At 43.3% G+C, this 24,419-nt stretch overlaps 2 protein-coding genes across 4 annotated transcripts in view; one reads left to right on the top strand and one right to left on the bottom strand.

The window, feature by feature from the left end:
- Window positions 1-4,908: 4,908 nt before the first annotated feature.
- olah (oleoyl-ACP hydrolase) lies at window positions 4,909-12,888 on the bottom strand. The gene is made up of 7 exons (XM_029731422.1): window positions 12,789-12,888; window positions 11,612-11,742; window positions 7,261-7,399; window positions 6,936-7,035; window positions 6,613-6,782; window positions 5,628-5,707; window positions 4,909-5,287 (listed from the first exon to the last, which is right to left on the bottom strand). The coding sequence occupies exons 2-7, from the start codon at window positions 11,736-11,738 to the stop codon at window positions 5,145-5,147; spliced, it is 759 nt and encodes a 252-aa protein (XP_029587282.1). The 5' UTR covers window positions 11,739-11,742; window positions 12,789-12,888; the 3' UTR covers window positions 4,909-5,144.
- A 4,359-nt stretch (window positions 12,889-17,247) lies between these two features.
- Window positions 17,248-24,419, top strand: part of LOC115173386 (protein argonaute-3) — a 52,999-nt gene continuing 45,827 nt past the window's right edge. Inside the window, exon 1 of one of the 3 annotated variants that reach the window (XM_029731421.1) lies at window positions 17,248-17,840. In XM_029731421.1, coding sequence (XP_029587281.1) covers window positions 17,822-17,840 — 19 coding nt within the window. In that variant the 5' untranslated portion in view covers window positions 17,248-17,821. The remainder of the gene's footprint in view (window positions 17,841-24,419) is intronic. The other 2 variants (XM_029731420.1, XM_029731419.1) reach the window with 2 other exon arrangements.

Genomic DNA, 24,419 nt, shown 5'->3' with positions numbered 1-24,419 from the left:
ATTTATCAACCCATGGAGGTCTGGATTTGAAGTCACACTCAAAATTAAAGTGGAAAACAACACTACAGGCTGATGTAATGTCCTTAAAACAAGTCAAAATGAGGCTCAGTAGTGTGTGTGGCCTCCACGTGCCTGTATGACCTCCCTACAACGCCTGGGCATGCTCCTGATGAGGTGTCGGATGGTCTCCTGAGGGATCTCCTCCCAGACCTGGATTAAAGCATCCGCCAACTCCTGGACAGTCTGTGGTGCAACGTGGCGTTGGTGGATGGAGCGAGACATAATGTCCCAGATGTGCTCAATTGGATTCAGGTCTGGGGAACGGGCGGGCCAGTCCATAGCATCAATGTCTTCCTCTTGCAGGAACTGCTGACACACTCCAGCCACATGAGGTCTAGCATTGTCTTGCATTAGGAGGAACCCAGGGCCAACCGCACCAGCATATGTTCTCACAAGAGCTCTGAGGATCTCATCTCGGTACCTAATGGCAGTCAGGCTACCTCTGGCGAGCACATGGAGGGCTGTGCGGCCCCCCAAAGAAATGCCACCCCACACCATGACTGACCCTCCGCCAAACCGGTCATGCTGGAGGATGTTGCAGGCAGCAGAACGTTCTCCACGGCGTCTCCAGACTCTGTCACATGTGCTCAGTGTGAACCTGCTTTCATCTGTGAAGAGCACAGGGCGCCAGTGGCGAATTTGCCAATCTTGGTGTTCTCTGGCAAATGCCAAACGTCCTGCACGGTGTTGGGCTGTAAGCACAACCCCCACCTGTGGACGTCGGGTCCTCATACCACCCTCATGGAGTCTGTTTCTGACCGTTTGAGCAGACACATGCACATTTGTGGCCTGCTGGAGGTCATTTTGCAGAACTCTGGCAGTGCTCCTCCTTGGTAGCGCCTCCATGCTCTGGACACTATGCTGACAGACACAGCAAACCTTCTTGCCACAGCTCGCATTGATGTGCCATCCTGGATGAACTACACTACCTGAGCCACTTGTGTGGGTTGTAGACTCCGTCTCATGCTACCACTAGAGTGAAAGCACCGCCAGCATTCAAAAGTGACCAAAACATCAGCCAGGAAGCATAGAAACTGAGAAGTGGTCTGTGGTCACCACCTGCAGAACCACTCCTTTATTGGGGGTGTCTTGCTAATTGCCTATAATTTCCACCTGTTGTCTATTCCATTTGCACAACAGCATGTGAAATTTGTCAATCAGTGTTGCTTCCTAAGTGGACAGTTTGATTTCACAGAAGTGTGATTGACTTGGAGTTACATTGTGTTGTTTAAGTGTTCCCTTTATTTTTTTGAGCAGTGTACATTTAAACTCAGTTTTTCACAATTCCTGACATTTATTCCCAGTAAAGATTCCCTGTCTTAGGTCAGTTAAGATAACCACTTTATTTTAAGAATATGAAACGTCAGAATAATAGTTGAATTCAGCTTTTATTTCTTTCATCACATTCCCAGTGGGTCAGAAGTTTACATACACTCAATTAGTATTTGGTAGCATTGCCTTTAAATTGTTTAACTTGGGTCAAATGTGTCGGGTAGCCTTCCACAACCTTCCCACAATAAGTTGGGTGAATTCTGGCCCATTCCTCCTGACAGAGCTGGTGTAACTGAGTCAGGTTTGTAGGCCTCATTGCTCGCACACATTTTTTAAGTTCTACCCACAAATGTTCGATAGGGTTGAGGTCAGGGCTTTGTGATGGCCACTCCAATACCTTGACTTTGTTGTCCTTAAGCCATTTTGCCACAACTTTGGAAGTATGCTTGGGGTCATTGTCCATTTGGAAGACACATTTGCAACCAAGCTTTAACTTCCTGACTGATGTCTTGAGATGTTGCTTCTATATATCCACATAAGTTTCCTACCTCATGATTCCATCTATTTTGTGAAGTGCACCAGTCCCTCCTGCAGCAAAGCACCCCCACAACATGATGTTGCCACCCCCGTGCTTCACGGTTGGAATGGTGTTCTTCAGCTTGCAAGCGTCCCCCTTTTTCCTCCAAACATATCGATGGCCATGATGGCCAAAGAGTTCTATTTTTGTTTCATCAGACCAGAGGACATTTCTCCAAAAAGTACGATCTTTGTCCCCATGTGCAGTTGCAAACCATAGTCTGGCTTTTTTATGGCGGTTTCGGAGCAGTGGTTCTTCCTTGCTGAGCAGCCTTTCAGGTTATGTCGATATAGGACTCGTTTTACTGTGGATAAAAATACTTTTGTACCGGATTCCTCCAGGATCTTCACAAGGTCCTTTGCTGTTGTTCTGGGATTGATTTGCAATTTCCGCACCAAAGTACGTTCATCTCTAGGAGACAGAACGCGTCTCCTTCCTGAGCGGTATGACGGCTGTGTGGTCCCATGGTGTTTATACTTGCGTACTATTGTTTGTACAGATGAACGTTGTACCTTCAGGCTTTTGGAAATTGCTCCCAAGGATGAACCAGACTTGTGGAGGTCTACCATTTCTTTCAGAGGTCTTGGCTGATTTATTTTGCTTTTCCCATGATGTCAAGCAAAGAGGCACTGAGTTTGAAGGTAGGCCTTGAAATACATCCACAGGTACACCTCCAATTGACTAAAAACAGCCTATCAGAAGCTTCTAAAGAGATGACATAATTTTCAGGAATTTTCCAAGCTGTTTAAATACACAGTCAACTTAGTGTATGTGTACATGAATCCACACACAAAACAATTGACCGACATCCGTTCATCTTTCAATCACCCACGTGGGTAAAACCAATGAGGAGATGGCACGAGGGCATCTGCTAACCAATGAGGAGATGGGAGAGGCAGGACTTGCAACGCTTTCTGCGCCACAAATAGAAGCAACGCGAGTGGTGTGGTCAGCATGTTAGCTTTTCTGGCATCTTATTGAAGTTTCCTTTCACAATATTATTAATTTCATTTTTATACATGACCCTAAGCACGATAGGATGTTAACTGCAATCATATCGCTAATGATTACTATTATTTATGTCCAGCTCACGAGGCCCATTGTTGATGTGAGGCCTGTGGCAATTGCCTCTGTCTAATGTTAAGTTCACCACTGCATAATGTATTGTGTTGAGATTCCCATTCACTACCCTAACCATCCGCTTTTGTAAGTTAGTCAAGACGTTTGATTCGCTACAATACACTTCTATAGTTGGTTTCATTCATTGGTTTGTATTTATTATGGATCCCCACTAGCTGCTGCCTTCCTGGGGTCCAGCAAAATTAAGACAGTTTATACAGTTTTAAAAACATTACAATACATTCACAACACACTGTGTGCCCTCAGGCCCCTACCACATATCTACAGTACTAAATCCATGTGTATGTATGCATGTGTCTGTTTGTTGCTTCACAGTCCTTGCTGTTCCATAAGGTGTTTTTTTTTCTTTAACCTGTTTTAGAAATCAAATTTTACCGCTTGCATCAGTTACTTGATGTAGTCATGGCTCGACGTAGTACTGTGCACCTCCCACAGTTTCCAGAGTCTGATGAATTCAAGAACCTGCATCCAGTATGATGGAAGTTAGAGATCGTTTTGTGTGAAAATGCTAACTAGCTTAGCGCAAAGACTCGAAGTCTACAGGAACAGCTAGCATGCTAACACTTTTGATCAGATCACAAGTGACAGATGCACAGATGGTGCCAAAACTGGCAGATATTCACCAACCTCACGGACATCAGGCTCAGCAGAATGTCATTGTTACAGTAATGGTAACAGACTATGTCCCAAATGGCACCCAATTCCCTACATAGTGCTGGTCAAAAGCAGTGCACTATAAAAGGGAATAAGGTGCAATTTGGGAGGCAAACATTAGTATACAGAGGACTATATTGACTATAGCTCAGCATTCAACACCATAGTACCCTCCGGGCCACCCCCAGGTGGTGAAGGCAGGAAACATCTCCATTACACTGATCCTCAACACTGGGGGCCCACACGGGTGCGTACTGTCAGGAAAATAACCTCTCACTCAACATCAACAAAACAAAGGAGATGATAGTGGACTTCAGGAAACAGCAGAGGGAGCACCCCCCAGCCACATCAACGGAACAGCAGTGGAGAAGGTGGAAAGTTAAGTTCCTCGGCGTACAAATCACTGACAAACTCACACAGTGTGGTGAAGGCGGCGCAACAGCGCCTGTTCAACCTCAGGAGGCTGAAGAAATTTGGCTTGTCACCTAAAACCCTCACAAACTTTAACAGATGCACAATTGAGAGCATCCTGTCGGGCTGTATCACCGCCTGGTATGGCAACTGCACCGCCCACAACCGCAGGGCTCTCCAGAGGGTGGTGTGGTCTGCACAACGCGTCCGGGGGCAAAGTACCTGCCCTCCTGGACACCTACAGCACCCGACGTCACAGGAAGGCCAAAAAGATCATCAAGGACAACACCCACCTGAGCCACTGCCTGTTCACCGCGCTACCATCCAGAAGGCAAGGTCAGTACAGGTCCATCAAAGCAGGGACCGAGAGACTGAAAAACAACTTCTATCTCAAAGCCATCAGACTGTTAAAACAGCTATCACTAGCTGCTGCCTACATACAGACTTGAAATCATTGGCCACTTTAATAATGGAACACTAGTCACTTTAATAATGCCACTTTAATAACGTTTACATATTTTGCATTACTCAGCTCATGTATATACTGTATTTAATACATCTATTGCATCTTAGCCTATGCCACTCTGTCTTGCTCATCCATATATTGTTATTCCATTCCTTAATTAGATTTGTGTGTATTAGGTATTTGTTGTGGAATTGTTAGATATTACTTGTTAGATATTGCTGCACTGTCGGAACTAGAAGCACAAGCATTTTTGCTACACTCGCAATAACATCTGCTAATCATGTGTACGTGGCCAATACAATTTGATTTGAGGACTAGTCAGGCAATCTCTCTGGATTCCATTTTAGGCTGTAATACATCTTACGTCACTCGTAAAATCCTAAACACATCGGCTAGATTCACATGGTCAACAAACCCTACTTCCATCATTTGCATTATTGCTCAAAGGCATAGATACTACTGTTGAAATGCTTTTTGGACTCCTATTCTTCAAAAACTGGTTGTGTCACTACAATGGAAACATAAAATGATACATTTCCTTTTCTGCCACTGTGCCCTTCATAGCTACAAGTAGTCAATTTCCGCCATCTCCAGATACTTTGTGATGTAGTCCAATATGACCTTCTCATTGGCTGCATCTTTTAAATAAAAGTGAGCTCCAGGTAGCATTTGCACTGTAAAATCTCCAGATGATATGTCTTTCCATGCTGTTAAATGAGAAAAGGGAAAGACACATACCACATTTACAGTTGCGATGGAAACAGATCACAATTCGGTTTCAGCAACTAAAGTTCTAAAGCAACTTCAAAAGGACCACAGAATTGATGAAGAGTTCTCTGAAGACCTTACACAAACAGCCAGGAACCTACAGCTGAACTGTGCTCATCACTTAGGACTATTAATGGCCATGTTTTTTTACACACGTGCAGTACTCATACAGTCATGCAATTTGTGTTAATCATAGGGTGTTACAGCAGTGTAACTGATGGAGAGAATCGCTAGACATCACATGGAAAGCAGACACGCACGAGACATCAGAGCTCTGACCTTGTAAGTCATGAGGCATGTCCTGCTTTCCATCGAAGCATGTGACTGGGCATGAGAGAGGACTCTCTGGCCTGTCACACCTGGAACACAAGAACAATCTTTATTACATATTTATACATGTGTAATGTATACAAAAGCAGCTCAAAACAGACCATGTTAGAACTAAAGAGCGACTGCCTTTGAAAACGGGCTATGTAGAATCGATTAAAGTCAAAGTTATTTTTGTTATTAAGTCAGTCTCATCTAAAATGGAGTTTGGAACATCCGTGTACCACAATGGGTAAATTTTAATTTGACTGTCTATTTTCCCACTAACATGGGGTGAACAGCTGCGATGATTGCACTCCATCCAATAGCATAGACAGCGAAACAGACCTGCCCAGCAGCTCCGACTGATTAAGACATGTTGCACTTTTCTTTTTACTTGAGAAATACCCCAAATAATTACTCAACTAAAACATCAACATTTATTACAGATTTCTTGAATTATCTTAGATTCATTCTGAAGATTTTGAGGAATTGAAATAGGCTAGTGTCTCATGGGGGCCAAACATTAACCGACCGCGGAATCGGTCAGGAAACACACCTCCAAGACTGAAATCTTGTTTTTCTAATGAGAAACAGAAAAACACACGCGCCAATCGGCGTGTTCAGATGCTCTTTAACTTCATAGCCATTGAATTATACAGTGCATTATAGGGAAATAATGCACGCTCTCAAATGCCCTTCTCGACAATCAGAATTGAGTATTCAACAATGCCATGGTATAAGGGGTAATAAACGTGTTGCTAATTAACATTTACAGGCCAGAGATGCTAATAGAATGTGCGTCCCAATAATATCTCCCTACTTCTGAAGTGTGCACTTGTTCACTACTAGGGGAAATTTCCACCATATTTCTTATACCAGCAATTTCCTTTCAAATTAGTGAAATTGCACACTTTGGGAGGAAAGAGAGAATTGTGACAAAGTTAGAGATGCCCACCTGTAGTTCTCCACCACGTGGAGGTCGGCTTTCAGCGCAGGTAGGAAGAGCTTTACAACCTCAGGATTGGCCAGTAACTCGGGGGGAGTCCCACCAATCCTGGTCATCCACTGGAGGAACTCTTCATCTGATAAATCACTTCTCTTTGGGGCTTGGATACGCATCTCCGACTAGAAAGCAAGGAAAAACTAAAGGATGACTGCTTTAGGTCAGTACATTAAGTAATAGCAGAAATGCCCATATGGTTACATGTCATACAAATGTCGTAGTAAAGTTGTATAAATGCTGTTCCGTTTTTACATGATTGCTATTATAGTACTCACGTAGGGTGCAGAGGCACCAGACAGGAAGATGTGAATTGGTTCCAACTTGTGGACTCTTTTCAAAGTATCTGCTATAGCAAAGCTGGTCATGGCGCCAAAGCTGTGACAGTGCAGAATAGCTATAAAAGGTAATCACAATTCTGACAACTATGGATCAATAAAATGTAGCTTCAGATAAGAAAGGACCATGATGATTATAGAGCAAACAGTACCCTCAGTAATTAAGTGTGCCATCAAAAACTAACTGTACTCGTGACAACCTGATTTGGTTCTAGGTGAGGAGATTCATACCTAAGTGACACTGATGACATTTTTCTACTTGTACCTGTGGCCAAAGAGGGCAAATGGTTTCTCCTTGAGCACCGGCAGTAGCACATTGATGACCTCATCTACAATCTGCTCCATGCTTTGAAAGAAGGGCTCTTTGGCTCGAGCCTCCCTGCCAGGAAGTTTAACAGCAAACACTAGCAAAGAAAAAAGTGGGAGATAGAAAATGTCTTTAAAACAGACAATGTTTCTCCTTCACTAAACCTACAGCTCATGAATCGTGATGCAATTTCAATTAACCAATCCTATTTTTATAATATAAATTAGAGCCCGACCGATATGGGTTTCTTGGGTCCGATGCTGATTTTAGGGAGGAAAAAGTCACTGATTATCAATATTTTTATTTTTTTTTAGAGGTGGAATGAAAAACAAACTTTCTTCTTTTTTTTTACACAAACTGTGCTCCAAAGGATTAACAGATACTATAAAGGATGATTTCTTAACTAAATATTAAAATGTGGTTTACATCAAAAAGCTACTAAATCCTCCATAAATACAAAACACTTGTTCCGTTTACCTTCTTAGGTAAAACTTAAAGATTTGTCCATCTATAGCAGAGGATAAAAATGCAGAATTGTTTTGTTGCTGAAGCACCACAAGCAAACTATTAAACAAGGGATGAATGAATTACACTTAGTCTCAAATCTGAAACGTCACTGTTCACAAGTTCACAACCTATGCAGTGAAATGCAGTTCATGTCACCACTAAGTGTCAGTATTTGTTTTGAGTACATTCAATGCAGTGCTTTCAAATTAAACTTTATTTGTCACATGCGCCGAATACAACAAGTGTAGACTTTACCGTGAAATGCTTACTTACAAGCCCTTAACCAACAGTGCAGTTCAAGAAGGGTTAAGAAAATATTTACCAAGTAGACTAAAATAAAAATAAACACAATAAGAATTACGAGGCTATATACAGGGGGCACTGGTACCGAGTCAGTGTGCAGGGGTACAGGTTAGTTGAGGTCATTTCTATATGTAGGTGGTGGTGAATTGACTTTGCATAGATAATAAACAGTGAGTAGGAGCAGTGTACAAAAGGGAGGGGGAGGGGGGGGGGGGGGGGGGTGTGTGTGTGTGTCAATGTAAATTGTCCGGTGGCGATTTTATAAATTGTTCAGCAGTCTTATGGTTTGGGGGTAGAAGCTGTTGAGGAGCCTTTTGGTCCTAGACTTGGCGCTCCAGTACCGCTTGCCATGTGGTAGCAAAGAAAACAGTCTGACTTGGGTGACTGGAGTCTTTCCTCTGACACAGCCTATTGTATAGGTCCTGGATGGCAGGAAGCTTGGCCCCAGTGATGTACTGGGCCGTTCGCACTACCCTCTGTAGTGTCTTACAGTCAGCTGCCGAGCAGTTGCCATACCACGCGGTGATGCAACCGGTCAGGATGCTCTCGATGGTGCAGCTGTAGAACCTTGAGGATCTGGGGACCCATGCCAAATCTTTTAAGTCTCCTGAGGGGGGAAAGGTTTTGTTGTGCCCTCGTCACAACTGTTTTGGTATGTTTGGACCATGATAGTTCGTCGGTGATGTGGACACCAAGGAACTTAACTCTCGACCCGCTCCACTACAGCCCAGTTGCAAAGGGAGGTGTTTAGGCCCAGATTCCTTAGCTTAGTGATCGTGGGCACTATGGTGTTGAACGCTGAGCTGTAGTCAATGAACAGCATTCTCACATAGGTGTTCCTTTTGTCAATAGTCAAAGGTCATGTAAACAAACACTTTATGGAAAACTTGCATTGAGATCTTAGTTAGTGCACATGCTAGCTGTTCATTACGCCAATGTTTTCTTACAGAAACCAGAATGTAAATTACACTGATATTCAATACAACATGTATTGGCTATACACTGAGTGTACAAAACATTAGGAACACCTTCCTAATATTGCGTAGCACCCCTTTTTGCCCTCAGAATAGCCTCAATTTGACAGGGCATGAACTCTACAAGGTGCTAAAAGCGTTCCACAGGGATGCTGGCCCATGTTGACTCCAATGCTTCCCACAGTTGTGTCAAGTTGGCTGGATGTCCTTTGGGTGTTGGACCATTCTTGATACACACAGGAAACTGTTGAGAGTTAAAATCCCAGCTGCGTTGCGGTTCATGACACACTCAAACCGGTGCGCCTGGCACCTACTACCATAACCCGTTCAAAGGCACTTCAATCTTTTGGCTTGCCGATTCACCCTCTGAATGGCACACGCACAATCCATGCCGAGGAGGAGTCTCAAGGCTTAAAAATCCATCTTTAAAACTGTCTCCCCCCTTTATCTACACTGATTTAAGAGGATTCAACAAGTGACATCAATAAAGGATCATAGCTTCACCTGTTCAGTCCATGTCATGGAAAGTGCAGGTGTCAATGTTTTGTACACTCAGTGTATATTTCAACTGCAAATGGTATACGCTGATGACTGAAAACGTTAACCATTGCGGCAAGGATTTTCCTGCATTTTAGTCATACACCAAATTTAGCTGTCTATCTCATGAATGCAAGCACATGACCCGAATGATAGATCTGCGCCAACTATCTTGCAGTTTGTGGAAAACTAACTAAATAAGCCCACTAACATAATAGGCCGACACAGTAAGTGCAATTTTTGTATCAAGGAGTGTTCACTTTGGCGCCAGTCCAGTGTTCGCACACGAGTAGCACAGAGATTGCTAGCTAGGTTAAATAAATAAATAAATAAATATATATATACACACACACACACACACACGTATGTATGTGGCCAACCTTCACATTAGTGGATTCGGCTATTTCAGCCACACCCATTGCTGACAGGTGTATAAAATCGAGTACACAGCCATCTCCATAAACAAACATTGGCGGTAGAATGAGCACAGTGACGTTCAACGTGCCACCATCATAGGATGCAACCTTTCCAACACAAGTCATCCGTCAAATTTCTGCCCTGCTAGACTTGCCCCGATCAACTGTGCTGTTATTGTGAAGTGGAAACGTCTAGAAGCAACAACGGCTCAGCCGCAAAGTGGTAGGCCACACAAGCTCACAGAACAGGACGCCCAGTGCTGAAGCGCGTTAAAATAGTCTGTCCTCAGTTACACTCACTCCGAGTTCCTAACTCCCTCTGGAAGCAACGCCAGCACAGTAACTGTTGGTCGGCAGCTTCATGAAATGGATTTCCACAGGCGAGCAGCCACACAAGCCTAAGATCACCATGCGCAATGCCAAGCGTTGGCTGGGGTAGTTTAAAGCTCGCTGCCATTGGACTCTGGAGCAGTGGAAACGCGTTCTCTGGAGCGATAAATCACACTTCACCATCTGGCAGTCTGACAGACAAATCTGGGTTTGCCAGATGCCAGGAGGACACTTCCTGTCCCAATGCATAGTGCCAACTGTTATGGTTCAGGCTAGGCCCCTTAGTTCCAGTGAAGGTTAATCTTAACGCTACAGCATACAATGACATTCTAGCCAATTCTGTGTTTCCAACTTTGTGGCAACAGTCTGGGGAAGGCCCTTTCCTTTTTCAGCATGACAATGCCCCTGTGCACAAAGCAAGGTCCATACAGAAATGGTTTGTCGAGATCAGTGTGGAAGAACTTGACTGACTTGCACAGAGCCCTGACCTGAACCCAATCGAACACCTTTGGAATGAATTGGAACGCCGACTGCAAGCCAGGCCTAATCGCCCAACATCAGTCCCTGACCTCACTAATGCTCGTGGCTGAATGGAAGCAAGTCTCTGCAGCAATGTTCCAACATCTAGTGTAAAGCCTTCCCAGAAGAGTGGAGTATGTTATACAGCAAAGGTGGGCCCAACTCCATATTAATGCCCTTGATTTTGGAATGAGATGTTCGACAAGCAGGTGTCCACACACACTACATGCCCAAAGGTATGTTGCTGGCTAGATAGAGCCTAACTACATAGCTGTCTAGCTAGCCAGCTAACATTAACTAAGTGAGAATGGGATGAGGACAGGGCTGTTTGCTTGGTGAAGTGTACTTCTGATTATTTACTTATTCAAATATGCCGTCACTAGATGTGGCAAGCTACTCACCGTCAAACCACCATACCTACTCTCTCTCGACTTAGGGCTGAATGTTGTTCAATAAGCAGCTCGTAGAGTGCCATCTTTAGGCAACCATTGAAAAATCCTAAAAATGACAGCAAATGAGAAGACCTACTGTATTCGCTACTTCTATGTTTATAATATCGCAGGATTATATGCGGAATAAAGACCAACAAATATTTCTGTGAAAGACTAATATTGGCCAACCAATTTATCGGTCGGGCTCTAAAAACAATAGTACCTTATGTAAAGCGCCTTTGGGTCTTTGAAAATGGCTATGTATTATTATTATTATTATCATCATCATTACCTTCAATGGAGGTGAGGATTTTCCCCCAGCGTGCATAGTGTATGGAGCCTCCACCTGCCCATGGGAAGCATATCAGCCTGGCCACGGCATCAGGTCTCTTACTGAAGCAGTTGATCACCTTGTCCATTCTACTGTATTTGACAAGAGAAATGAGGATAAGGATAATGTATGTATAATGTGGTAAAATTGAACATGCTATTTGCTAAGGCCAGCATCCTGGAGTCGTCTCTTCACTGTTGACCTTGAGACTGGTGTTTTGAGGGTACTATTTAATGAAGCTGCCAGTTGAGGACTTATGAGGCATCTGATTGCCCAATGTCAAACAAACTAAAACGCCTAAACAAAACCATGTGTTCATGCAAGTATTTGTTTATTAGAGAAAAAAATGCTCATGTTTAATCCATTATTGATTATCAAGAAGTATAACTTGTCTCTCAAACTTCGTATCACTTTCGTCTTCCAACAACATGCAGGAGAAAACAGCGCAATAGCCACTCGCTCTAACCACTCCGTGAATAGGGTAAATTCAGTAGTCTTTATCCCTGGTATAGACTCGGGCCCTAATCAGCATGTTCTCATAAATGCGCTGACTACTCACATAATGTTTCAGACATATGGTCAGCTACTGTGTGAGTATCATCGAATGTTCAGTCAAACAACCAATAATACTGCGTGCCTCCGGTTATTTTCCTGTTTTTGGTCCAGACTGGCACCACGTCACGAATGGAATCGGACCGAGACCACTCCCACAGTGCGTTGTTGGTGCGCTCCCGTGTGCTGATAGAGTTCACACCCGTCCAAACGAACCGAAATAAGGGCGAATATGCAAGAGTTCATAAAAAACGCTCGAAACCAATTTGGTGCGAAAGCCCCCTTACTTTCCTGTGCATCAGGATGCAAAGGACACACCAAAACGCAATATATATATATATATATATATATATATATATATATATATATATATATATATATATATATATATATATATATATATATATATATATATATATATCTCAGGTGCAATGTATAGGTTTATAAGCTACCGCAAACGAATCATGTTTGTTTGAATTCTGGCCACATTACTGCCAGATCAAGTTCTTACACTTGATGTAGCTTACTGAATCTGTCGTCACTGAAGAATTTCTAAGAGTAAACTAGTATGTCATACTGTAAATACCTGTTAAATAGTCGTGGCACCTCACATTTTCTCAAAGCATTTCCTTCAATTTTAAAGCTTCCTGGTTCTTCTCTTCCTTTTCTTCTTCTTCTTAGCGAATTGGCTGGCAGATCGCATCCAACTTTTAGATGCATACACTGCCACCTACTGTGCTGGTGTGTGAGGCCATTCACGGCCAACCATTTTACATTACATTTTAGTCATTTAGCAGACGCTCTTATCCAGAGCGACTTACAGTACAGTGCATACAACCGACATCAAATTCCTAATAAGGTAATAAATACAAAATTGGGAAAAAGGAAAATTGCCCTGCCAACTATTAGCCCTCTCTAAAAAACACCAACCCATTCCACTATTTAACCCTATCTAGTCCTATTCCAGAACCAATGGAGGCTGCTGAAGGGGAGGACAGCTCATAATAATGGCTGGAACGGTGCAAATGGAATGGCATCAATCACATGGAAACCATGTGTTTGATGTATTTGATACCATTCCACCCATTGTGCTCCAGTCATTAACACGAGCCTGTCTTCCCCAATTAAGGTGGCACCAACCGCCTGTGTCAGAACACTACCACTCAACACCCCCTGCAGCTGTTCTGCAGCAAATCCTTACAATCCCAAGTATTTCCCTGCCTCTGCTACCACAGCCCTGGTTCTTCTCTTCTTCAGGTTTGGTTAGTAAACGGATGCTGAAATAGATCAAAAGTGCCATCTGAAGTCTGGAGTGTGGAATTGCATGGTAAATAATGAATTTAATATAATTGATATATATTCTATTAAATAAATAAATAACTTAATTATGGATGTACAGTACTATATATCATATTAAATATATAAATAACTTAATTACAGATGTACAGTACTATATATCATATTAAATATATAAATAACTTAATTATGGATGTACAGTACTATATATTATATTAAATATATAAATAACTTAATTATAGATGTACAGTACTATATATTAAATATATAAATAACTTCATTATAGATGTACAGTACTATATATTAAATATATAAATAACTTAATTACAGATGTACAGTACTATATACCATATTAAATATATAAATAATGTTATTCTGGATGCATAGTACTGAGGCCAGTGATAAAGTTTGGACTAGAGATGGAAGTGTGTTTGTCCCTATGCATTGCATTGTCAAATCCCTTATACATAAAGGATCACTGACAACGTTTTTCATTCACAAAGTGTAATTCTCTTTCAGTCGATTCGGTTCGACATCTCACTATGGGACATGCCCTCTTTTGTGGGTCATTGGTTGAAGCCTTATTCAATCATGCCTAACAGGCCAATCAGCGCATTGTGGGTGTAGGGGAGAACGGGTATGTTTATCCCATTTTTACAATCAGCATCACTCCATCAAGGGAAATATACTATTCTTTCTAACAAAGATATGTAAGGGATAAATGCCAACGTTCTGTACATTAGATGTTCTGTACATTAGACGTGCTGATATACATTAATGTACAGAACAGAGGCGTTTATCCCGCTTATACCACAGTTGCCCCCCAAAAATATTAAAGCACACATTTCCCGGTATTAAAACTTATTTTTTTGCGCCTCCTTAGTGGCATAGCGGTTAGTACAGACCCGGGTTTCCTTGTCCCATTGCGCTTTCTGAACGATGTTTCCTCCGACACATTGGTGCGGCTGGCTTCCCGGTTAAGCTGGCGGGTGTTAAGGAGTGCGTTTAAGCGGTCATGTTTCGGAGGACGCATGAATCCACCTTCACCTCTCCCAAGCCCGTTGGGGAGTTGCAGCGATGAGACAAGATCGAAACTTATTTTTTGTTGATATTTTCATACTTTTTATAAGCAAATTAATACTTACTCATCTATTGATTGCTAGAGACGCGACCCAGTCGTTCGTTAGATTAGTTTGATCTTTACAAACATGACCCAGTCGTTAGTTCTTTATGTTCCGTTGCCATGCTCAGTGGCAAAGTTCTTATCCCTCGCTTGCTGCTAGCTAGCCAACTAGCTACAGCTACCAGAGTATGTGAGCTGGAGTGGAGCAAGGAGTGGAGCATGCCCAATTTGACTTGAGTCTGGAGCGAGTTTCGCAAAGGCTGAAGCATCGGCCTTCTAGCCCTCTCCAATTTCGCTCCAGTAGTGCTTACTTCACTTAATTAGCTCAGGGCATGCCCGGCCCAGCATGCATTTGTAGGCTACTTGTGTGCTGCTATAGCACCTTGCTTTAGGTACTGTCATGGAGTTTGCTAAATATTTTCATAAAGAAACAGGTGTAAAATCAAGGTGAGGACCAAGAGCAAGAGAGGGAGTGTGGTGAGGGAGTGTGGTGATGTAACTAAAGGCACTGCTGCGCCTTCTTCACCACGCTGTCTGTGTGGTTGGACCATTTCAGTTTGTCCGTGATGTGTACGCCGAGGAACTTAGAACTTTCCACCTTCTCCACTACTGTCCCGTCGATGTGGATAGGGGCCTGCTCCCTCTGCTGTTTCCTGAAGTCCACGATCAGCTCCTTTGTTTTGTTGACATTGAGTGTGAGGTTATTTTCCTGACACCACACTTCAAGGGCCCTCATCTCCTCTCTGTAGGCTGTCTCGTTGTTGTTGGTAATCAAGCCTACCAGTGTAGTGTCTTCTGCAAACTTGATGACTGAGTTGGAGGCGTGCAAGACCACGCAGCCATGGGTGAACAGGGTGTACAGGAGAGGGCTGAGAAAGCACCCTTGTGGGGCCTCAGTGTTGAGGATCAACGAGGTGGAGATGTTGTTTCCTACCCTCACCACCTGGGGGCGGCCCGTCAGGAAGTCCAGGATCCAGTTGCACGGGGCGGGGTCGAGACCCAGGGTCTTGAGCTTAATGATGAGTTTGGAGGGTACTATGGTGTTAAATGCTGAGCTGTAGTCGATGAACAGCATTCTCACATAGGTATTCCTCTTGTCCAGATGGGTTAGGGCTGTGTGCAGTGTGATTGGGATTGCATCGTCTGTGGACCTATTGGGGCGGTAAGCAAATTGGAATGGGTCTAGTGTGTCAGGTAGGGTGGAGGTGATATGATCCTTGACTAGTCTCTCAAAGCACTTCATGATGACGGAAGTGAGTGCTACGGGGTGATAGTCATTTAGCTCAGTTACCTTAGCTTTCTTGGGAACAGACCATTTACCACGAATATAACAAAACATTTATTTTTACTCAAGTATCCAGGCACGACAGGCCTTATTGCATAAATATTTCAGGATGTTGTGCATCCCTGGAGATTATCAGAGTTCATGTAAACATTACAGTTTTGAAAACATGGCTTTTCCTCAAAAAAAGGGGTCTCTTGGCACAACTTATGGCGTAAATTGAGTCGGGGGACAGAGTTAGTTAAGCCTTAGACATATTTCTCTACTGAATGAAATATTACCGCAACCTTTTTAAAACCTTGTGGGGGCTGTGCTTTGGCAAAGTGGGTGGGGTTATATCCTGCCTGTTTGGCCCTGTCCGGGGGTATTATCGGATGGGGCCACAGTGTCTTCTGATCCCTCCTGTCTCAGCCTCCAGTATTTATGCTGCAGTAGTTTATGTGTCGGGGGGCTAGGGTCAGTCTGGTACATCTGGAGTATTCTCTTGTCTTATCCGGTGTCCTGTGTTAATTTAAATATGCTCTCTCTAATTCTCTCTTTCTTTCTTTCTCTCGGAGGACCTGAGCCCTAGGACCATGCCTCGGGACTACCTGGCATGATGACTCCTTGCTGTCCCCAGTCCACCTGGCCATGCTGCTGCTCCAGTTTCAACTGTTCTGCCTGCGGCTACGGAACCCTGACCTGTTCACCGGACGTGCTTGTTGCACCCTCGACAACTACTATGATTATTATTATTTGACCATGCTGGTCATTTATGAACATTTTAACATCTTGACCATGTTCTGTTATAATATTCACCCGGCACAGCCAGAACAGGACTGGCCACCCCTCATAGCCTGGTTCCTCTCTAGGTTTCTTCCTAGGTTTTTGGCCTTTCTAGGGAGTTTTTCCTAGGGAGTTTTTCCTAGCCACCGTGCTTCTTTCACATGCATTGCTTGCTGTTTGGGGTTTTAGGCTGGGTTTCTGTACAGCACTTTGAGATTTCAGCTGATATACGAAGGGCTATATAAATACATTTGATTTGATTCCATCTTTTTTCCCAAGCACAATCAACACAATTACAATCGCTTTTTGTCTTTTAGTAATTTTAAGCATCTTTTAAATCAAATCAAATCAAATCAAATGTATTTATATAGCCCTTCGTACATCAGCTGAAATCTCAAAGTGCTGTACAGAAACCCAGCCAAAAATCTGTTTTTTTTAAACAGTAAAGTTGTTTGATTTAGTTTATTTTTTGCAGTTTGGTCGTTTTTTTGTTGTTGGTAGTTTGGCCGTTTTGGGGGGAATCCTGTTTCCATCCCGCACAGTAGGTGGCGGGATGTACATTAAATTGTGCAATCGCCAATATACCACAGAAGAAGACGATATCCGTGACCCGGAAATTACTTAGTTAATCTTGCCCGCTTCACAGCGGTAGTACAGAGAACGCACCAGGGAGTGAAACACCAATTTTGCCGGCAGAAGAACACCAAAAGGTTACCTTTTATGGTCCGAAAAAAACAAACATGTTGTTGATATTATCCTGGCAACTAATGACAAGGCGAAACCCTAAACGATTGAGATATAGCCTTAAAATCGTTCAGGAATAGGAGCAGTGGAGTATCCGAGGCTCTGAAATATTTTCTGGGACTTGAGTCTTTGAAAATATATATTTTGTCACCTGAGAACAATTAGTGCTTTAACGAAAGTAAGGGGACACGTCGTTCAACTTGTGCCGGTTGACAACGGGGGCAATTTGGGAGGATCTCGGGTTAAGCGGACACCCCAGCGGCCCGTGTCCAAATCAGCGACAGAAGCCGGGGTGTCGGCTTGAGAGAGTGGTCGGGTGGAACGTCTCCAACGCTGAGGTAATAGCGTCAGACGAACAGGAGCTGCGTTGAGATTTGACCATTGGGAGCCGGGGACAGAGACCTCATGAATGGAAATCGGAACTTCAGGTATATTCATACACCTGTCTGTCAAACCCCTTATTCTTATTAAATTGTTGAAGTTTGGTGTTGAAGTTTTGTAGGCTGACTATCAGTTGCTGTCCTTAAAGGATAGCATACAGTCAAACCAAAAGCCTAGTAGGCCTACCAATCAGATAATGCATGAAAATAAACACATTCAGGCCTTTCACTCTACTATCTGGGTTAGAAAATGAATTTGGGTGACCAGACATACCATTAGTAAGATAATTTGCCGGATCAGCGTCTCGTCAGCAGCAACAAACAAGTACTTCCGGGTCACAGAATTTGGGAACATTTCTAAATAAAAGTCCCCCACGTAATAGTAAAGTTTAAATACCTGTATTTATTTATATGACAAATAAGTGTCTAAACATTAACAATGATTCATATGTGTTCATATTTAAGAAATAATTTGCATTCAATGTGGGTTTTAAAAAAACAAGTTTGAAGGTCAAATAAATCCCGTCAATGCGAATCACTGTATACGGAATACATATTGGCTTATAGAGCAAAAACTATTCTGGGTGCCGTAGTAAAAGTGTTATAGGGAATACTCAGTAGGGTCTGTAGATTGTATATACGGTGTCATTTCAAGGGATCTGAATAATACGGAGTGTTGTTGGCCCTTTACTCCAACCGTTACATTGGCGGCCACAATGCAAATCACTATATAGAGCAAAAAATATTCAGGGCGCTGCCGTAAAAGTATTGTAGGGAATACTTAGTAGAGTCTGTAGAATTGTATATGTTGGTGTCATTTCATCGGGCTCTGAGTGTTGCTGGCCTTTTATGGAGTTGTTGCTGGCCTTTTATGGAGTTGTTGCTGGCCTTTTATGGAGTTGTTGCTGGCCTTTTATGGAGTGTTGCTGGCCTTTTATGGAGTGTTGCTGGCCTTTTATGGAGTGTTGCTGGCCTTTTACTGTGGTCAAATAGCTTAAAAATGTGCTGCCTGGACACTATACGGTACAAATATAGCACTGTACAGGAAACGTAGGATAATAAATACTTAGAAGGATCTGTAGAATCTATATATGGTGGTATTTCATGCGGAACTGAGGTCTATATGCCCAGCAACACTTTCTACTCCACCCACTCAAATGGTCCCAATGCAATACACTGTAGACCCCACATTTACATATTGGAAAAACTATTCAATGTTCAGAGGTAAAACTGTGGTTGGGAGTAGGCCACGAGTCATGAAGGCAGTCAAATTACATGTGACCATTTAGTCACGGTAATTAGTCTTCTCCAAGCTCTGATGCTGCTGATTGTCATTAGTAGCCTACCAAACTTGCTAACTGCCTGGTACTCAGCACTCTATTATCACTCTGACATCAATGCAAATGCATCCTCCATTCGCTATTTAAGTGCATAGATGACACATACTTTTTTCCCGCTGCCCCTGTTTTGAGACCGGTGCATGAAAAGTAAATGTGGACAGTTCTTCCAATATCTTCAATATGCACCTCGGAATTGAATAACGATGCGTGCAATTGCGTCCCTGATGTGTCGGTCTTCACTTGTAGCCTGTGAGAAAGACCCGATCACGTTATGGAGAGCCATGTGAGTGAGAGACGCTTCGGATTGCGCAGCACTCAGGGAGAAGGGCACAACGCAGCACTCCGGGGCAAGGGCACAATGACCATTGGCTGCAAAAGGCATGGATTTTTTAGGGTGCATCATGGCCACGAAGGGATGCCGCCGTGAAATTCGAGGCATTATCAAGTGCTTGTCAAATTGTATAAACAAAAGTATATGGACACCTCTTCAAATTAGTGGATTCAGCTATTTCAGCCACACTAGTTGCTGACAGGTGTATAAATTCGAGCACACAGCCATACAATCTCCATAGACAAACAATAGTAGAATGGCCTTGCTGAAGAGCTCAGTGACTTTCAATGTGGCACTGTCTTCAATGTGGCCTGATTCACACAGTCTCCTCTGAACAGTTGATGTTGAGATGTGTCTGTTACTTGAACTCTGAAGCATTTATTTGGGCTTCAATTTCTGAGGCTGGTAACTCTAATGAACATATCCTCTGCAGCAGAGATAACTCTGGATCTTCCTTTCTTGTGTCGGTCCTCGTGAGAGCCAGTTTCATCATAGTGCTTGATGGTTTTTGCGACTGCACTTTAAGAAACTTTATCAAAGTTCTTGAAATGTTCCGAATTGACTGACCTTCATATCTTAAATAATGATGGACTGTTGTTTCTCTTTGCTTGTTTGAGCTGTTCTTATATGGACTTTGTCTTTTACCAAATAGGGCTATCTTCTGTGTATCACACCTACCTTGTCACAACTCAACTGATTGGATCAAACGCGTTAAGAAGGAAATACGTTTGACAAATTCACTTTTTAATAAAGACACACCTGTTCATTGAAATGCATTCCAGGTGACTACCTCCTGTTTCTGGTTGAGAGAATGCCTTGATGACAGCTTTGCACACTCTTGGCAAAGGGTGGCTACTTTGAAGAATCTCAAATATAAAATGTCCTTTGATTTGTTTAATACTTTGGTTACTGCATGATTCCATATGTGTTGTTTCATAGTTTTGATGTCTTCACTATTATTCTACAATGGAGAAAATAGTCCAAAATAAAGAAAAACCCTGGAATGAGTAGGTGTGTCCAAACATTTGACTGGTACTGTATGTTAGATCGGGTTCAAGTCCGGGCTCTGGCTGGGCCACTCAAGGACATTCAGAGACTTGTCCTGAAACCACTCATGCGTTGTTTTGGCTGTGTGCTTAGGGTCATTGTCCTGTTGGAAGGTGAACCTTCGCCCCAGTCTGAGGTCCTGAGCGCTCTGGAGCAGGTTTTCATCAAGGATTTCTTTGTACTTTGCTCCGTTCATCTTTCCCTCGATCCTGACTAGTCTCCCAGTCCCTGCCGCTAAAAAACATCCCCACAGCATTATGCTGCCACCACCATGCTTCACTGTAGGGATGATACCAGGTTTGCTCCAGACATGACGATTGACATTCAAGCCAAAGCCTTCAATCTTGGCTTCATCAGACCAGAGAATCTTGTTTCTCATTGTCATGGTCTGAGTTCTTTAGCTGCCTTTTGGCAAACTCTAAGCGGCCTGTCATGTGCCTTTTAATGAGGAGAGGCTTCTGTCTGGCCACTCTACCATAAAGGCTTGATTGCTGGAGTGCTGCAGAGATGTTTGTCCTTCTGGAAGGTTCTCCCATCTCCACAGAGGAACCGGAGCTCTGTCAGAGTGACCATCGGGTTCTTGGTCACCTCCCTGACCAAGGCCCTTCTCCCCCGATTGCTCTGTTTGGCCGGGCGGCCAGCTCTAGGAAGAGTCTTGGTGGTTCCAAACTTCTTCCATTTAAGAATGATGGAGGCCACTGTGTTCTTGGGGACCTTCAATGTTGCAGAAATGTTTTGGTACCCTTCCCCAGATATGTGCCCGACACAATCATGTCTCGGAGCTCTATGGACAATTCCGTCGACCTCATGGCTTGGGTTTTGCTCTGACATGCGCTGTCAACTGTGGGACCTTATATAGAGAGGTGTGCGCCTTTCCAAATCATACCCAATCAATTGAATGTACCACAGTTGGACTCCAATTAAGTTGTAGAAACATCTCAAGGATGATCAATGGAAACAGGATGCACCTGATGTCAATTTCGAAAATCTCATGGGATAATTTAAGTATTTCTGAGATATTTTGTGATTTGCTTATTTTTCAAGCCTAAATTGTCAACATTGTTTTTGTGTTCCTATCATTTATTGCAATGTGCACCATTTTATGTATGTTGTGTCGGGAGCCCTATTCCTTTCCAAATCCACAAAGTTTTGAGTCACTCATTCTACAAACAAACAATATGTTGATTCAAGAGATGCAATTTAGTTTTAAAAAAAAGCATTCTTTTTTTCATGATAAATATCACTAAAGTTAATCAAACTTTTCATGAAACTGTAAAACATCAACAGTAAAACAGAAGATTCAAATTGTAAGCAAGATCCTCTTCAGGTAGTCTCAGCCCAGTGGGCACAAACAGTTTCCATGTCATTTTCAGAACAAAATCTATGTGATTGGGGTTATACCAACATGTAGAAATATGATTTGTTTCTTCGGATACTTCCTAAAAGAAATACATATTTGTTTGGCCAAAACACTTGACCTGTTGCACATTTTAGCACGCCCTGCAAGGAAAGACCTAGTTAAGCTGCAGCTGGCCCAGAACAGAGCAGCACGTTTTGCTCTTAATTGTAATCAGAGGGCTGATATAAATACTATGCATGCCAGTCTCTCGGCTAAGAGTTGAGGAGAGACTGACTGCATCACTTCTTTTTATAAGAAACATTAATGTGTTAAATCCCAAATTGTTTGCATAGTCAACTTACACACAGCTGTGACACACACGTACCCCACCAGACATGCCACCAGGGGTCTTTTCACAGTCACCAAATCCAGAACAAATTCAAGAAAGCGTACAGTATTATATAGAGCCAGTATTGCATGGCACTCTGTTCCATTTCATATTGCTCAAATAAACAGCAAATCTGGTTTCAAAAAACAGATAAAGCAACAGTTCGTGGCACAACGCCTCTCCCCTGTTTGACCTAGATAGTTTGTGTATACTTTGATATGTAAGCTACGTGTTCCTTTATAAAACATTTATTTAGAGCTGTTATTGTCTATTAATGTTCTGTATTATGTCATGTTTTGTGTTGACCCCAAGAAGAGTAGTTACTGCTTTTGCAACAGCTAATGGGGATCCTAATGAAATACCAAACGGTCAGAATTTGTCACCTCCATTATGGGGCAAGCCAAGAGTGCAAGTCTGGTATAGAATGGCATTTTATTTCACACTGGAAGCAAGCATTTCTCATTTATTGTTTTGTAATTAAGATATTGTCCTGAATTAGTCAGTCAGCAAAGAGTTAAAGCGACAGTACAAAAGGGCAGACTGGACCCTGGTTTTATGGACACAAACAATTAATATTTATTCCTGTACAGTGATATATCAAATCAAATCAAATGTATTTATATAGCCCTTCGTACATCAGCTGAAATCTCAAAGTGCTGTACAGAAACCCAGCCTAAAACCCCAAACAGCAAGCAATGCATGTGAAAGAAGCACGGTGGCTAGGAAAAACTCCCTAGGAAAAACTCCCTAGAAAGGCCAAAAACCTAGGAAGAAACCTAGAGAGGAACCAGGCTATGAGGGGTGGCCAGTCCTGTTCTGGCTGTGCCGGGTGGATATTATAACAGAACATGGTCAAGATGTTAAAATGTTCATAAATGACCAGCATGGTCAAATAATAATAATCATAGTAGTTGTCGAGGGTGCAACAAGCACGTCCGGTGAACAGGTCAGGGTTCCGTAGCCGCAGGCAGAACAGTTGAAACTGGAGCAGCAGCATGGCCAGGTGGACTGGGGACAGCAAGGAGTCATCATGCCAGGTAGTCCTGAGGCATGGCCCTAGGGCTCAGGTCCTCCGAGAGAAAGAAAGAAAGAGAGAATTAGAGAGAGCATATTTAAATTCACACAGGACACCGGATAAGACAAGAGAAATACTCCAGATGTAACAGACTGACCCTAGCCCCCCGACACATAAACTACTGTAGCATAAATACTGGAGGCTGAGACAGGAGGGATCAGAAGACACTGTGGCCCCATCCGATGATACCCCCGGACAGGGCCAAACAGGCAGGATATAACCCCACCCACTTTGCCAAAGCACAGCCCCACACCACTAGAGGGTGTGCTCAAAAAATAAAGGGAACACTTAAACAACACAATGTAACTCCAAGTCAATCACACTTCTGTGAAATCAAACTGTCCACTTAGGAAGCAACACTGATTGACAATAAATTTCACATGCTGTTGTGCAAATGGAATAGACAACAGGTGGAAATTATAGGCAATTAGCAAGACACCCCCAATAAATGAGTGGTTCTGCAGGTGGTGACCACAGACCACTTCTCAGTTCCTATGCTTCCTGGCTGATGTTTTTGTCACTTTTGAATGCTGGCGGTGCTTTCACTCTAGTGGTAGCATGAGACGGAGTCTACAACCCACACAAGTGGCTCAGGTAGTGCAGCTCATCAAGGATGGCACATCAATGCGAGCTGTGGCAAGAAGGTTTGCTGTGTCTGCCAGCGTAGTGTCCAGAGCATGGAGGTGCTACCAGGAGACAGGCCAGTACATCAGGAGACGTGGAGGAGGCCGTAGGAGGGCAACAACCCAACAGCAGGACCGCTACCTCCGCCTTTGTGCAAGGAGGAGCACTGCCAGAGCCCTGCAAAATGACCTCCAGCAGGCCACAAATGTGCATGTGTCTGCTCAAACGGTCAGAAACAGACTCCATGAGGGTGGTATGAGGGCCCGACGTCCACAGGTGGGGGTTGTGCTTACAGCCCAACACCGTGCAGGACGTTTGGCATTTGCCAGAGAACACCAAGATTGGCAAATTCGCCACTGGCGCCCTGTGCTCTTCACAGATGAAAGCAGGTTCACACTGAGCACATGTGACAGAGTCTGGAGACGCCGTGGAGAACGTTCTGCTGCCTGCAACATCCTCCAGCATGACCGGTTTGGCGGTGGG

This window comes from Salmo trutta, chromosome 34, assembly GCF_901001165.1.
Source record: "Salmo trutta chromosome 34, fSalTru1.1, whole genome shotgun sequence".
Classification (NCBI taxonomy): Eukaryota; Metazoa; Chordata; class Actinopteri; order Salmoniformes; family Salmonidae; genus Salmo; species Salmo trutta.
The sequence above is the reverse complement of the archived record's forward strand: the minus strand, read 5'-3'. Positions and strand labels throughout refer to the sequence as shown.

What these genes read in the sequence shown, in the direction of transcription:
- olah (XM_029731422.1), bottom strand. Translation starts at nt 11,738, where the DNA reads ATGGACAAGGTGATCAACTGCTTCAGTAAGAGACCTGATGCCGTGGCC. An exon ending in AATCCTCACCTCCATTGAAG is followed by an intron (nt 7,400 to 11,611) that starts GTAATGATGATG and finishes TTTCTTTGCTAG; the next exon opens with TGTTTGCTGTTAAACTTCCT. An exon ending in CATGCCTCATGACTTACAAG is followed by an intron (nt 5,288 to 5,627) that starts GTCAGAGCTCTG and finishes CTCATTTAACAG; the next exon opens with CATGGAAAGACATATCATCT.